The sequence below is a fragment of the Lepus europaeus genome, chromosome 7 (assembly GCF_033115175.1).
Source record: "Lepus europaeus isolate LE1 chromosome 7, mLepTim1.pri, whole genome shotgun sequence".
NCBI lineage: Eukaryota > Metazoa > Chordata > Mammalia > Lagomorpha > Leporidae > Lepus > Lepus europaeus.
In genome coordinates this window covers 18,385,294-18,400,993 of record NC_084833.1, presented here as the reverse complement: position 1 = coordinate 18,400,993, position 15,700 = coordinate 18,385,294, and the positions used below count along the sequence as shown (strand labels likewise).

The window sequence follows — 15,700 nt, the reverse complement described above, 5'->3', positions numbered from 1 at the left end:
AAGAGACCAAAATACTATAGAACTGTATATATATTTTTTCCAAAAAAGAAATGTCTCATCAGACTTCTAGGCTTTTGATTCCAGAATTGGTAAAATATTTGTAAAACAGCTGTTTTTACTGTTTGAGGCCAAGAATTGTTTAGGCCTGATCTTGGGCTTCAAACTGGAGGAAGGGAATATGAAGACTACAATTTTAATTTTTCAGAAGAGTCTGTGTCTTAGCTCCAATCTCTCCCCACCCCTCCATATTTTAAAACAGTGATGGCATTTTTAAAAGAAAAGAGATCAGATTATGTCAACTTTACCTTCATAACAAGCTCTGAGAATTTCGGAGAACTGGCTGTTGCTAGCAGGCTGTCCTGGAGCAAAACAAGTAGGGCACTGGAAAAACAAAACCCAACATCACAGCATTATTAAGTTTTAAACCTCCATGCCAATGTAATTGAAAAGGCAAATGTGAATATCCTCCTTCCATTTAAGAGGTTGTGGGCTCAGGAATCATCTTTGGTTACTTGACATTCAGTTATTAAAATAAACATCACTTTAAGTTTTGTAAGATACCACTCTAGTTTTCACTGTCATTGGCAGGTGAGAAAGAAAATGTACCTGAAAATGCATAGGAAAGATATAACTAAAGAACCTTAAGGTTCTATTCTAGAAATTTGTGATATTGGCTTACTGACTTGTTATCAGTTGTAGCTTCTGTCTTAGGCTGGACTACCTTTGGTCCACAAAGAAGTAAAGAGTAATAAATCAACATAGGAGGCAAACCTAAAGTTACAACTCATCTAGTGACTTTCTGGTTGTTATATGTAGAGAAGAGGGAGGCTCTTCCAGGGTCTTCTGCAGAGTAGATATACCTCAGGATGTTGGTCTGGTCTGACTTCTCCAGAACCTTCACCACCAAGAGGTTCACAGAGCGGATCACCTGTTGTCCTTCCTCTAGATCTTCAATCCGGGAGTCTAGCATTAAGGTGATGAGGCCATGCATCAGGTCTTTCAGGACTCCCGTGGAGGCCTCCCGGGCCAAGCTCTCTATCTGAAACAGCTATCCAGTCACAGTTGTGTTAGGGAGGTATAAAACTCGACACATAGAACAAAGAAGACAAACATGCGTGGCATATTCCAGTAAGCACTCAATTATATTTTGTATTTTAAAATTCAGGGGCAGGTTAAAAAAAACGTGGCAGTGGATCAGACATTGTTTGAGACACCCTCATCTGACACTGGAATGCCTGAGTTCAAGTCCCAGCTCTGCTTCTTTTTTATTTTTTTTTTAATTTTTGACAGGCAGAGTGAGACAGAGAGAAAGGTCTTCCTTTTGCCGTTGGTTCACCCTCCAATGACCGCCGCGGTAGCACGCTGCGGCCGGCGCACCGCGCTGTTCCAATGGCAGGAGCCAGGTGCTTCTCCTGGTCTCCCATGGGGTGCAGAGCCCAAGCACTTGGGCCATCCTCCACTGCACTCCCTGGCCACAGCAGAGAGCTGGCCTGGAAGAAGGGCAACCAGGACAGGATCGGTGCCCTGACCGGGACTAGAACCCGGTGTGCCGGTGCCGCAAGGCGGAGGATTAGCCTGTTGAGCCACGGCGCCGGCCCCAGCTCTGCTTCTAATTCTAGCTTCTAGTTGATGTGTATTGTGGGAGGTTAGGTGATGGCTCAAATCGTTGGGTCCCTGCCACCCATATGGGAGACCTGGATTGAGTTGCTGGCTCTTAGCTTTGGCCTGAACAAGACTCAGCTGTTGGAGGCATTTAGAGAGTGACCAGTGGATGGAATATCTTTCTGTGTCTGTCTCTCTGACTTTCAAATAAAAACAAATAAAAAACAAACCCACAAAACAAATTTTTGTCAGGACAAAAATCCAAATATTAAAAAAAAATTCAGAGAATTAAAAAAAAAATCACTATCCCCCCCCAAACTTCAATAATATCCAAAATTAATTCATATGCTTCCTTTTTATCATAAAGTATTTTTAATGTGAACACACTTATCTTTGAAAAGCCAAACAAGGAACATCATGCCTGATAAAGAAACTGATGGAATGGGGGCCAGTGTGGTGGTGTAGCAGGTAAAGCCACTGCCTGCAGTGCCGGCATCACATATGGGTGCCAGTTCAAGTTCTGACTGCTCCATTTCCCATTCCCTGCTAATGCGCCTGGGAAAGCAGTGGGAGATGGCTCAAGTTCTTGGGCCCCTGTACCCATGTGGGAGACCCAGAAGAAACTCCTGGCTCTGGATCTGGCCAGCTCTGAACATTGCGGCCATTTGGGGAGTGAACCAGTGGACGGAAGCGCGCTCTGTATCGCTCTCTCTCTCTCTCCTTTTCTCTCTGTGACTCTACCTTCAAATAGATAAATAAATCTTAAAAAAAAAAAAAAAAAAAAGAAAGAAAGAAAGAAACTGATGGGAGGCAGAATTCCAAGCAGTCTTTATATCCTAACAATACGGTTAGATAGAGTGAAGGCCAATATCCAATCTTAGCAGTCAGTGACTTGCTATATGATATGTAAAATTCTACCAACACTGGACTCACTGGAACATCTGCATTCGACTCTGGCTAATTTAGAACTCAGCTGGGGTAAGAGAGTGAAGGGGAGCTCCAGCTTGGCAGAGGTGTCCTTACCGAAATCATGTTGCCAATGATACAGCTATACAACTTGATGATCTCATCCTTCTCCAGCTTCTCGTCTGCCATGTGTGTGTTGTAGATGAGTCTTAGCTGCATGAATGTGGCTATCAGAAATTGATCAATATGGCCAGACATAGCTTCAGCTTTATCTTCCTGTCTCAGGACTTCATCAATCTGATAACACAAATTTCAAGATGTGATTTTTCAAGCTTCATACTTAATAGCATTCTTTCTCCGTAGGAATATTTATTAACAAAGCTGTATTCTTTCTCCGTAGGAATATTTATTTACAAAGCATTTCCAATATCTCACTTTGAAAAACCTAGTCCCTTTTTTATCCTAGAGCCTCTATCCTAGAGGCTCATTGTTTAGTTTATAAAGGTTCAACATATTAAAAAGGGTGCTTTTTAGATTCTTTTAGACAGAACTAATATTAAGTTACTAGATCAGAAGAGTGAGGCTCAGTCTGAACTCAAAATTTAGGTTTCCTACATCTTGGTCCAGAGAAAGGTTCAGAACATTGGTTATCATTCATGGTAAAAATAGGTATCTCCTACTCACCAGTGTTAAAAATAGCTTAATTTTTGTAATCAAATTAACGCCTTGAGAAAAACATGATTAATCTTCAGTGATCCTCCTTTTTAGCAGGGCTGCCACACTGACCAACTCCAAGGGCACCATTTACATCAGGGGTGGGGAACATTTTTACTGCCAAGGGTTCTTTGTATATTTATAACATCATCTGCAGGCCACACAAACATATCAAGTTAAGAATTAGCCTGCTGGCCAGCGCCATGGCTCAATAGGCTAATCCTCCGCCTGCAGCGCCAATACACCAGGTTCTAGTCCCGGTCGGGGCGCCGGATTCTGTCCCGGTTGCCCCTCTTCCAGGCCAGCTCTCTGCTATGGCCAGGGTGTACAGTGGAGGTTGGCCCAAGTGCTTGGGCCCTGCACCCCATGGGAGACCAGGAGAAGCACCTGGCTCCTGGCTTCGGATCAGTGCGATGCGCCGGCCACAGCGCGCTGGTTGCAGCGGCCATTGGAGGGTAAACCAACGGCAAAGGAAGACCTTTCTCTCAGTCTCTCTCTCTCACTGTCCACTCTGTCTGTCAAAAAAAAAAAAAAAAAGTCTGCTATAGATTTATTAAGTCTTGAGTCCCAACTGGGTTGTTTTGGCAGGGCCAAACCAAATGATTTTGTAGGCTGAATGTTCCCCACCCCTGATTTAGATACATGGCAAAGTGAATGATGCCCTCTGGTGTTGCTGCAGCTAGTGGTTCCAATTCATGTATCTCCTTATGCATGTACACCACCACATAAGCACACAGACCTTTCTATAACTGGGACCTTTTAACAATGCTGTCCTAACATGGATATCATTAAAACAAAAACAAAAACAGAAACAAAATACATACATTTTGGGAGAGCTTACTTACTTCCCCTCTTTTTTCCAAGGCATTAATACTAACAACCTGGTATACTCCTTCATGTCCACAGAATCATAATGGGTACTTCAAAAAACTTAGGGAAACACAAATTTAATTTTGATGCAAAAAACCCTTTGAAATCCATGCATAGAAGGGTTCTTCAAAAAGTTCATGGAAGAGATGGGCATCTGATGCATGGTTAAGCTGCAACTTAGGATGATGCTAGTATCCTATACTGGAATTCCTAGGTTCAAGTCCTAGCTCCACTTCTAGTTCCAGCTTCCTGCTAATGCACACCCTGAAAAACAGTAGGTAATGGCCCAAGTACTTAGGTCCCAGTCACTCACATGAAAGACCTAGATGGAGTACTAGGCTCTTGGCTTCAAGCTGGCGCTGTTCCAGTTCTTGAGGAGATTTGGGAGTGAACCAGCAGACAGATCTCTTTCGAATAAATTAAAACACTTTTTTAAAAAAAGAGATTCATGTGTTTATTTGAAAGTCAGAGTTAGAGAGAAAAGGAGAGGCAAAGACAGAGAGGCCTTCCGTTCACTGGTTCACTCTCCAATTGGCTGCAATGGCTGGAGCTGCACAGATCCAAAGCCAGGAGCTTCTTCCAGGTCTTCACACATGGGTGCAGGGGTCCAAGGACCTGGGCCATCTTCTACTGACTTCCCAGGCCATAGCAGAGAGCTGGAATGGAAGTAGAGCAGCTGGGACTTGAACCAGTGCTCATATGGGATGCCAGCACTGCAGGTGGCAGCTTTACCCGCTACGCCACAGTGCTGGCCCCTAAAACACTTTAATAATTAGAAAAATATCACAAAAATGAATATTATACAAAAACTATGCATGGATTTAATTTTTTACACTGGGGTGGGTATTTGGCATAGTGGTTAAGACACCACTTAGGAACTTGGCATCCCATAAAAGAGTGCCGGGTTTGAGTCATGACTCTTCTTTCTATTCCAGCTTTTTGTTAATGCGCACCATGGGAGGCAGAGGTGATGAGTCAAGTGGTACCTTGGCACCTGTGTGGAAAGACCCAGGCTGAGTCCTCAGATCCTGGCTTCAACCTGGCCCACCACTGGCTACTGCGGGCATACAGGGAGTCAATCAGTGGATGACAGCCCTTGCAGCCAATTGGAGAGTGAACCAGTGAATGGAAGGCCTCTCTGTCTTTGCCTCTCCTTTTCTAACTCTGACTTTCAAATAAATACGTGAATCTTTTTTTTTTTTTTAAACTGTTTTAATTTATTTGAAAGACAGAGATCTGTCTGCTGGTTCACTCCCAAATCTCCTCAAGAACTGGAACTACTATCTCTCTTTCAAACAAATTAGTTAAAAAAATTTTTTTTCACACCAAAATAAATTTATCTTTCAATCCTATTTTCCCATGACCCTTGTAAAGTCCCCTCATATGCAACTCCCATACTTCTATTAGGTCAAGGTTTGTGGCTTTATTTATTACACAAGAAGATTACATTATTTATACTTTTCTGTACCTTGCTTCCTAATTCAGAAAATTATGAAAATCCCTAAATTCAAAAGGAATAATTCTATTTTTAAAGGCTCCCTAAGTGACTTTGTTTACAACATAACAAAGTCACTTAAGGTACAAAATGTACTTAATCACTCCTCTACTGAATGAACATTCAGGGTTTCTAGTTTGGTTATTCCGTCCATTATAAATAACGTTACAATAGATATCTTTGTGTATATACCCTTAATGTGCTTGTGTTTTTATTTCTTCTAAAAGGAAGAGTCCTAAGAATATAATTCTTTAGCTTGAAAGATACAGTACTTTAAATTATGGTAGGATAGACTATCATATTGTTTTCCTTAAAAAGGCACCAGTGGGGCCAGCACTGTGGAATACTAGGCTAAGCTGCCTGCAGCACTGGTATCCCACATGGGTGCTGTCAGTTTGAGTCCCAGATGCTCCTCTTCTGATCCAGCTCTCTGCCATGGCCTGGGAAAGCAGCAGAAGATGGCCCAAGTACTCGGGTCCCTGCATGTGCATGGGGAGACTTGGAAGAAGCTCCTGGGCTCCTGGCTTTGGATAGGCATAGCTACGGCTATTGTGGTCATTTGGAGAGTGAACCAGAAGATGGAAGACCTTTCTGTCTCCCTCTGTAACTCTACCTCTCAAATAAATAAATAAATTATTTTTATAAATCTGATCTGGCTGGTCAGATTGACTTGACTTTTTTTTAAGATTTTGATTTATTTATTTGAAAGGCAGATTTTTATAGAGACAGAGACAGAGAGAGAGAGAGAGAGAGAGAGAGAGAGAGAGAGAATGAATGATCTTCCATCCGCTGGTTAACTCTCCAAATGGCCGCAACAGCCAGAGCTGCGCCAATCCGAAACCAGGAGCCTGGAGCTGCTTCTGGGTCTCTCACGTGGGTGCAGGGACCCAAGGACTTGGGCCATCTTCACTGCTTTCCCAGGCAACAGCAGGGAGCTGGATTGGAAGTGGAGCAGCTGGGATTCGAACCGGCGCTCATATGGGATGCCAGCCCTGCAGGTGGCAGCTTCACCTGCTACACCACAGCTCCAGCCCCAGTAAATAAAATCTTAAAAACAAAAAAAGTACCAGTAATTCACATTTCTTTTTCAATTTAAAGATTTTTATTTATTTATTTGACAGATAGAATTACAGACAGTGAGAGTGAGAGTGAGAGTGAGAGTGAGAGTGAGAGTGGTCTTCCTTCCGCTGGTTCACTCTCCAAATGGCCACAATGGCTGGAGCTGCGCCGATCCAAAGCCAGGAGCCAGGTGTTTCTTCCTGGTCTCCCATGTGGGTGCAGGGGCCTAAGCACTCGGGCCATCATCTACTGTTTTCCCAGGCCATAGCAGAGAGCTGGACTGGAAGAGGAGCGGCTGGGACTAGAACTGGTGCCCATATGGGGTGCCAGTGCCGCAAGCAGAGGATTAACCTAATGCGCCACAACGCTGGCTCCAGTAATTCACATTTCTGAATTTAATTTATGAATAATGTTTTTCTTTTCTTTTTTGAAAATTTATTTTTTGAAAGAGTTACACAAAGAGAGGAGAGAGGTTTTTTTTTTTTTTTTTTTTTTGACAGGCAGGGTGGATAGTGAGAGAGAGACAGAGAGAAAGGTCTTCCTTTACAGCTGGTTCACCCTCCAATGGCCACTGTGGCCAGCGCATCTCGCTGATTCGAAGGCAGGAGCCAGGTGCTTCTCCTGGTCTCCCATGCGGGTGCAGGGCCCAAGGACTTGGGCCATCCTCCACTGCACTCCCGGGCCATAGCAGAGAGCTGGCCTGGAAGAGGGGCAACCGGGATAGAATCAGGCGCCCCAACGGGGACTAGAACCCGGTGTGCCGGCGCCACAAGGCGGAGGATTAGCCTGTTAAGCCACGGCGCCGGCCAAGGTCTTCTTTTTTTAAAAATTTTATTTATTTATTTTTGACAGGCAGAGTTAGACAGTGAGAGAGAGAGAGAGACAGAGAAAAGGGTCTTCCTTCCGTTGGTTCACCCCCCAAATGACTGCTATGGCCGGCGCTGTGCCGATCCGAAGCCAGGAGCCAAGTGCTTCCCCCTGGTCTCCCAAGCGGGTGCAGGGCCCAAGGACTTGGGCTATCCTCCACTGCACTCCCAGGCCACAGCAGAGAGCTGGACTAGAACAGGAGCAACTGGGACAGAATCTGGCACCCCCACCGGGACTAGAACCTGGGATGCTGGTTCCGCAGGCGGAGGATTAGCCAAGTGAGCCATGGCGCCGACCTGAATAATGTTTTTCTAGCATTTTTATTAGCAATGTCATAACCTTTTACTTTTTGAAACTCTGATGCTTTAAAGGTGATTCCTTGGGACTGGCACTGTGGTGTAGTGAGTTAAGCTGCCACCTGTGACACAGGCATCCCATGAGTGCCTGTCTGAGTCCTAGCTGCTCCATTTCCAAGCCAACTCTCTGCTAATGTACCTGGGAAAGCAATAGGAGCTGTCCCAATTACTTGGGCCCCTGCCACCCATGTAGGAGACCTGGATGTAGCCAGGCCCAGCCCCAAACATTGTGGCCATTTGGGGAGTGAACCAGTGGATAGGAGATTATTTTCTCTTTCTCTCTCTCAAACTCTGTTTATTACACCTATGAATCCTTTATTGGTCATATAGATTACAAATATCTCACACAATATATCATTTGTTTATTGACTCTGGTCTCTGACAGTAAGCCAGAGGCTTCCAAGTCTTAGAAGTGTATCCAGGGGCTGGCACTGTGATGCAGCAGGTTAAAGCCCCAGCCTGCAGTGGTGGCATCTCATATGGGCGCTGGTTCTAGTCCCAGCTGCTCCTCTTCCAATCCAGCTCTCTGCTATGGTCTGGGAAAGCAGCAGAAGATGGTCCAAGTCCTTGGGCCCCTGCACCCATGTGGGAGACCTGGAAGAAGCTCCTGGTTCCTGGCTTCACATAGTCCCAACTTCAGCCGTTGCAGCCATTTGGGGAGTAAAGCAGCAGATAGAAGGACCCTCCCCCACCCACTCTACCTCAGTCTCTGTAATTCTGCCTTTCAAATAAATAATTATTTTTAAGATAAAGCTTGAGATTTGCTACACACGTCAGACACTACCTGCCTGATTCAGCAGCTCCTCTGCTTAGTAAAAGCAGGTTGTTGGACTAAAGTTGAGAAAGAGAATAGGGACACTGGACTCAAGTCTCTGTCTTCCAGAATACCCTGAAGTTTTCTTCTAGTACCACAACTATTGGAGAGTATCAACCAACAGCAAAACATTGATCAGAATTACTGTTTCAGCCCTTCCAGTCCTGATCACGTAGATGTTTAACAGCTTGCTCAAATTTAACAGACAGCAAAGACATTATCTTGATGTCTAACTTCTCAAGACTGTTCTTTCCCTCTTCGCTTCTCCATCCACACACAAGCATCATGATTATTTAATTGTTCAAACCAAAAACCAAAGAGTTACTCTTGATTCCTTTCTTCCCTTACATTTCATGTCCAATCTCTTACCAAGTTCTCTAGACTATACATCTCTGAAAGATATCTTGAAACCATGCATTTTTCTTCCTTTCTATCATTATCATCATATGGCTACATGCTATTATCTTTCATTATGAATTCTGGCCATAACTTTCTTTAGGTCTCCTCGAATTGATTCTTGCCCTTTCTTTAATCTGGTTTCTATGAAATGTCCCGAGTATCTCTGTACCCATCCCTGCCACTGCAAAACCTATAGAAAAGTTCAAAGTTAAGGAACGTCTAAATCCTGAAACATTTGTTAAGCCAATGCTCCATGACACTCAGATACTCTGGTGTGTTTTTCTTAATAACAAGGATAGTCCCCTTTCTAATCACAACACAGCCATCAAAATCAGGAAATTAACAGTGATGTTATTGCCATCTAATGCTCAAATCACCTTCCATTTTCTCCAGTTATCTCAACTACATCCATTACTGCAAAAGGCCAGTCCAGAATCACGCACTGCTAGTTGTCATGTCTCATGTCTCTCCAGTCTAGAAGAGTGCCTGAATCTTTTCTTGACTTTGAAAGTTTATAAGATATGCCTCAATTTGCATTTATCTAATGTTTCTTTATTATTAGATTCAGGTTATGCATCACCAGACATCTCAGCCAAGTGATGCAGAACCGGATCCTATTGCTCTGCCTTACTGTTATTGTTCACTTTGATCACCTGATTAGGGTGGTGAGCATCAGGCTTTTACTGTGAAATTACTCTTGGTATTTTGTACTTTTTGCATGTTTATACTTTGTATTGTATGGGGAGGTGCTATGAAACCATTTAAGGGGGGCCAGCACTGTGGTGCAGCAGATAAAGAAACCACTTGCAGTGCCATGCCGGCATCCCATATGGGCACCAGTTAGAGTCCTGGCTGCTCTACTTCCGCTCCAGCTCTCTGGAGCTCTGGCTACTGGGGCCATCTGGGGAGTGAACCAGATCTCTCTCTCTCTCTCTGCCTCTCTGTAATGTTGCATTTCAGATAAATAAATAAATCTATTTAAAAAAACATTTAAGGATATAATTTCTCTTCAAATTTTACATAATTTATATATGCATGGTTTATTAATTTTTTAAAAAAATGTGGAAGAGTTACAGAGAGACGTATAGATAGAGAGAGTGAGAGAGAGCTTCCATCAGCCAACGGGCTTAAATAGCCAGAGCCAGGAGCTTCTTCTGGAATCTCCCATGTGGGTGCAGGGGCCCAAAGATTTAGGCCATCCTCTGCTGCTTTCCCAGGTGCATTACAATGGAGTTGGATCAGAAGTGGAGCTGCCAGAACTTGAACTGGCACCCAGGCCTGGAGGTTGGGGCTTTAACCTGCTGCACCACAGTGCCAGCCCCTAATTTTCTTAAATTCACCAATAAATTTAATGAATTTTCTTCAGTTTATTTGGTATTAACCCATTACTACCATTATTCATTCATATGCTCAAACTGTCGCCCATCTGAACACTGGAAATCTATTCCAGTTGGCCTGTGTTCCTCTGCTACACTTCCATCATGCTTTTGCTGTCTGGTTTCAGGATCATCTTGTACCTTCCCTGATTCAGCACTGCAATCAGCCACTTTTCCAAGGAACCCTCGTACCCTATGATGGAAAACAGTAGGCAAGACCTGGGTGTGCTCATTGCTGTTATCAGGTCCTCTCAGTAAAGAGAGCTAGGGAATAATGTGAAGACACATCAGAAAGTTTGTCAAGGGGCTGGTGTTGTAGCATCCCATATTGGTAACAGCTCAAGTCCTGGCTGCTCCACTCCCGATCCAGCTTCTTGTTAATGCACCTGGGAAAGCAGTGGAGGATGGCCCAAGTCCCTGGGCCCCTGCACCCATGTGGGAGACCTGGCGAAGCTCCTGGCTCCTGGCTTTAGAGCAGCCCAGCCCCAGCTGTTGCAATCATTTGGGGGAGTAAACCAGCAGATGGAAGATCTTTTTCTCTATCTCTCCTTCTCTCTGTAACTTACTTTCAAACAAAACAAACAAATCTTAAAAAAAAAAATGTTCATGGAAAAATGGAATGTAAAGGTGAATTTATCAGGTACAAAAAAATTTTCAAAATTCATGCATGGTGTTTTCATGATGCCCCTTATATACATGGATTTCAATTTTTTTGCACTGTTAATTTCATTTTCCATAACCTTTTTGAAGTACCTTTGTAACATACATTGTATACCTATATATGCATACTATGTACAAAATCTACACTTATATCCCATTTATGTGTGTATATACACATACATTTACATTGTTATTTATTTCTATATGAAAATCTGAGTTCTTATCAATTATCTTATCAAGTGAATATAATTCTGTTATAAGAGTTCATTCTATTTTGCTTTTTGTTTTTACAACTTTCTTCCTCTAGCAATGAGAAACTTTGTTCCCATTTTCCTTACTATATGCATTTATTTGTCCAATCTCTGTGTTTAACCAATGTCCCATCTATGCTGCCAGAGCTTCCCCATGCAAATGTCCACTTTTCCTGTTTCAACTCTGACTCCTCATTTGGAGTCACCTTGCATGTCCCCATACTCTTAGTACTTGTGGACACCTTCCTCATGTTGCTACGAATCCTCCCTCCATGAAAGGTAGGCTCACTGCACGGACATCCTCTTCATCCTGCTTGGGCTCTGACTCCCGACTCCATGTCGTATTTTCTGTTTGAAGACTGTGTGACATCCGGGGTCTGAGATCCTCATATGGGGCCACTGTGACTCCCCATTCTCAACCCCTTGCCATAGCTGTGGATGCCTACCTTACTCTGTCCCACCCAATGGTTTTAGGACTAGAGTGTTATAGAAGGAAAGTAGAGGAAGTAAAGAATATATATGTATTTTTAAAACATGCAATTTCTCCGTTCAAAATTTTCTCATGGTTTCAGAACAACTTTACCCGGGGGTGTGATCCTGATACTGTCTGCCTCACAAACCTCACTGTGTACCACTATGCTCAAGACCCACGGGCCTTCCGTTGTTCCCTTGAATGCAGCAAGCTCATTCCTTACCTAGGGCCTTTATGTACCCGCTGTTACCTGCTGGGAGTTTTTACTCCTTATCAGCACATTCTTGCTATTAAAATTTTTCCTAATTACTCAAAGTAACTACCTAGTTCTTTTCTTCTGTTACCCCGTTTATACCGTATTTACAACTATTTCATTTTTAGCCTCTGTCAGCTAAAACCCAAATAAGTTCCAAGAGAATCGGTTCCTACTTACTAAATGCTAAATCTCTAGCCTCTGGTTACTGAGTGCCATTATTGAATAGCAAAGGTCTGTGATGACTGAGTGGCCTTTGCACTTTTTTCATCAGGGCAATACTGACTGTGACCTGCAACTCCTAATACATGACATTGCCAGAGGGCAACTCATCACCCTCACAGGTTCTCTATCCCTCAGTGAATTTACTAACATGAGGAATGCTCCCATTACCTGTGTCAGAGCTTGGATACTTGTGTTGATGTCACCACTGGCTACTTGGGAAATAATGAAATTGATTGTGGATGCTGTATTACTGTGCATATCATCGAAGTGTGGAGAAACAGCCCGGATCCTAGACAGCACAGAAAAGAGAAAAATTCAATCTCTATTACAAGACATCCCAGTAAGCAGAATTATGCAATCCCCTACTAGACCCAGGTACAACACTGCTCTTCAGTCACACAGTAATCAGTTCTAAAAAGTTGTAAATGTACACTACCACAGAGGGCTCTTTTCACATACACACTCTGAGGATCATGAATTACTTATAAAAAAGTACAACTTACTTGGGCTCAGGAATAAGGACCGGTTCAAAAATGTCATCCAGTTTGTGCTGGACAAGTTCTGGCATTTCACATCGGACTGTACCATTGTCATTCTCAATCTCATCTAGGTCCAGTTGGAATTCTCGGCGAACCATCTGATGAGCTGCGTCAGGATGCCCACTCATGCTTCGGGCTTGGCTATGGGAAGCAAAAAGAGGCTCCTCAACTAAAAGAGACTTTTCAACCAAAGGGCAGAGTAGCATTGCCAGTGGCCCCAAAGCTTCAAGACAGATGTTCAACTTCTGGTTTCAGCCCCCCTGAATGATTTAAGCCCCTGAGTCTAAGGAAGTGCTTTCAATGGACAATGTCACTGGTTCACGAATATCTTACGAGAGCAGATAGTTCTAACTTCTACTGATATTACCTGCCAAGTTATAGGTATTCTTCCTAGTTAATGAAAGACAATAAATCTTTTTTTTTTTTGACAGGCAGAATGGACAGTGAGAGAGAGAGACAGAGAGAAAGGTCTTCCTTTGCCGTTGGTTCACCCTCCAATGGCTGCTGTGGCTGGCGCGCTGTGGCCGGTGCACCGCACTGGTCCGATGGCAGGAGCCAGGTGCTTCTCCTGGTTTCCCATCAGGTGCAGGGCCCAAGCACTTGGGCCATCCTCCACTGCACTCCCGGGCCACAGCAGAGAGCTGGCCTGGAAGAGGGGCAACGGGACAGAATCGGTGCCCCAACCGGGACTAGAACCTGGTGTGCCGGCGCTGCAAGGCGGAGGATTAGCCTATTGAGCCATGGCGTCGGCCAAGACAATAAATCTTAACTTTCTATTCCAGGCAGGGCAAAAAAAATAAAAAAAATACTTAGATTGACTCAAATTTTTACTAATTATAAGGCAACAATATAAGATAAACTTAGAATTGCTTGTATCTTTCCACCAAATTAACCAGCATTTATGTCTTTGTAATCATTAGCATCACTCCATGCAGTGTTCAGTATATTTGATACTTTGAGAAACAGCCACCACTTTTTTGATAAATTCACTACTGACCAATTAGGGTCAGCATACATCTAAGAAATAGTGATTCAAAGTTTCCAAATTTAAGTTGGCTAAAATTATACTCATGTCACAACTCAAAATAGAGTTGCCTTGCTTAGAAGGCAGTGTTTTGGGACCCCAAGCCAATTCCGGATTGCATGCATTTTATTTAGTCTTATCTCAAGACTATGAACCTGAGCACAACCAAATATAACACAAGGAAGAGAATGAATCAGTATTTTAGCCACATGACATTGTGTTACCATTTTTTGCTAAGAGGCCTGATTCATGGGATTCTTATGGACACCTGCTATTCTTATTATAAACTCCAAGCCAGTCACCCTCCAGAGGGGATGAATCCAAGTCAGAAGTTAGAAAGATATAAGGGCCCTGCTAATGAGAAATTAGCAGGCAGTACTTACATCCTATAAGTGCGATACATAATTCTGTCCACGGAAAAGCAGTGAAAGAAGGCACAAGACCATTTAGAAGTGGTTTTGAGACAAAGACAATGAAGACTGGAGAATTAAACATCTGGTTACAAGACATTAACTCAGACACTCTGTCATGCATGACAATGGCTACAAAACTCAAGACTATGTTCCAAGACAAGCTCTGAGCACACAAGGCAGGGTCCACAGAGAAGCTTTCAGACAGCTATCACCAGCTACATACTTGAGTTTGGAAGACATGTCCTCAGCTGGTCCCTTGCGTAGCATGTTGGCATTGGAGCTTACGCTCTGTGTGCGCTGTGGTTTCTCTTCCATCTGTTTTATTGGAGCAGCAGAAGGCCTCTTTGCTGACCGCTTAATCCTCTCCTCAAGCATGCTCATGTCCTTTTCAGAAAGCTGTTAGCAAGGGGCCAAATTTAACTTATCAGCATATCCATCTATCAAAACATGAGAATTAAAAAGCTAACGGGGTGGGGGTCAAGATTTAGTATCTACTTTCATATGGAAGCAAACAGAATCTACTGTTAGGTATCTTAAGTGATGACACTTAAAAATAACTACTATGGTGGACATTTGGCACAACAGTTAAGATCCCTCTTGGGGCACCCACATTCCATATGGGAGTCCTGGCTCTGCTGCAGAGTGCAGCTTCTTGCTAATGTGCACCCTGGGCAGTAGCAGATGGTGACTCAAGTACTGGTGTCCCTTCTACCCATGTGGAAGACCTGGATTGGGTTCTGGGCCTCTGGCTTTGGACTAGCCCAACCCTATTTGTTGCAAGTATGTGGGGTGTTAAACAGATGTCTCTCTGCCTTTTAATAAATAGTTTCAAATGAAAATAAATTAAAGTTTAAAAATAAACTACTGTTAACACCTATTTAGCCAAATTAACAAGAGAACATATGAAAGGATATAAAAGGAAAAGCTATTAATAGCTACAAATCAAGTGTCAAAAATTAAGAGGCTTCCCCATTTTTGTTTTGTCATTAATAACTAGCTGAATGATTACACTTCATTTTGGGTCACCTGTAAAGTTTTCATTTGCTTTATCTTCTTCACTGTGCTACTAGTAGCATGGATTCAATTAGATAACAGAAGCAAAAATATTTAAGCACAGTGTAAATATATGGTGATATTTCGAGGTAAGTGGAGTGAAGGATAGAGGTACAACTACAATATTGACTGGTTAAAAGGAAGCCAGAGAGGCAGAGACTAATGTTCCAGGAAAAGTAGCTTATGGCTGCAGTTCAAACTTAAAAAAAAAAAATTTTTTTTAAATTTATTGATTTAAAGGATAGAGAAACAAGGGGAGGGAGGACAGAGAGAGACTGCCCTTGGTTCACTGATTCACTCCCTAAATGCCCTCAAAAGGGCCAAGCAGGAAAGCTGGGAGCTCTAACAAAGC

The 15,700-nt window shown here is 43.1% G+C and overlaps 1 protein-coding gene across 4 annotated transcripts in view; it reads right to left on the bottom strand.

Annotated features, from left to right (window-relative positions):
• CKAP5 (cytoskeleton associated protein 5) overlaps positions 1-15,700 on the bottom strand; it is a 113,987-nt gene that overhangs the window by 5,136 nt on the left and 93,151 nt on the right. For all 4 annotated transcript variants that reach the window (XM_062196210.1, XM_062196208.1, XM_062196207.1 and 1 more), the window contains 6 exons: positions 14,519-14,691; positions 12,823-12,999; positions 12,488-12,608; positions 2,626-2,805; positions 861-1,048; positions 306-381 (listed from right to left, as the gene is read on the bottom strand). In XM_062196210.1, the coding sequence (XP_062052194.1) occupies positions 306-381; positions 861-1,048; positions 2,626-2,805; positions 12,488-12,608; positions 12,823-12,999; positions 14,519-14,691 (915 nt within the window). The remainder of the gene's footprint in view (positions 1-305; positions 382-860; positions 1,049-2,625; positions 2,806-12,487; positions 12,609-12,822; positions 13,000-14,518; positions 14,692-15,700) is intronic.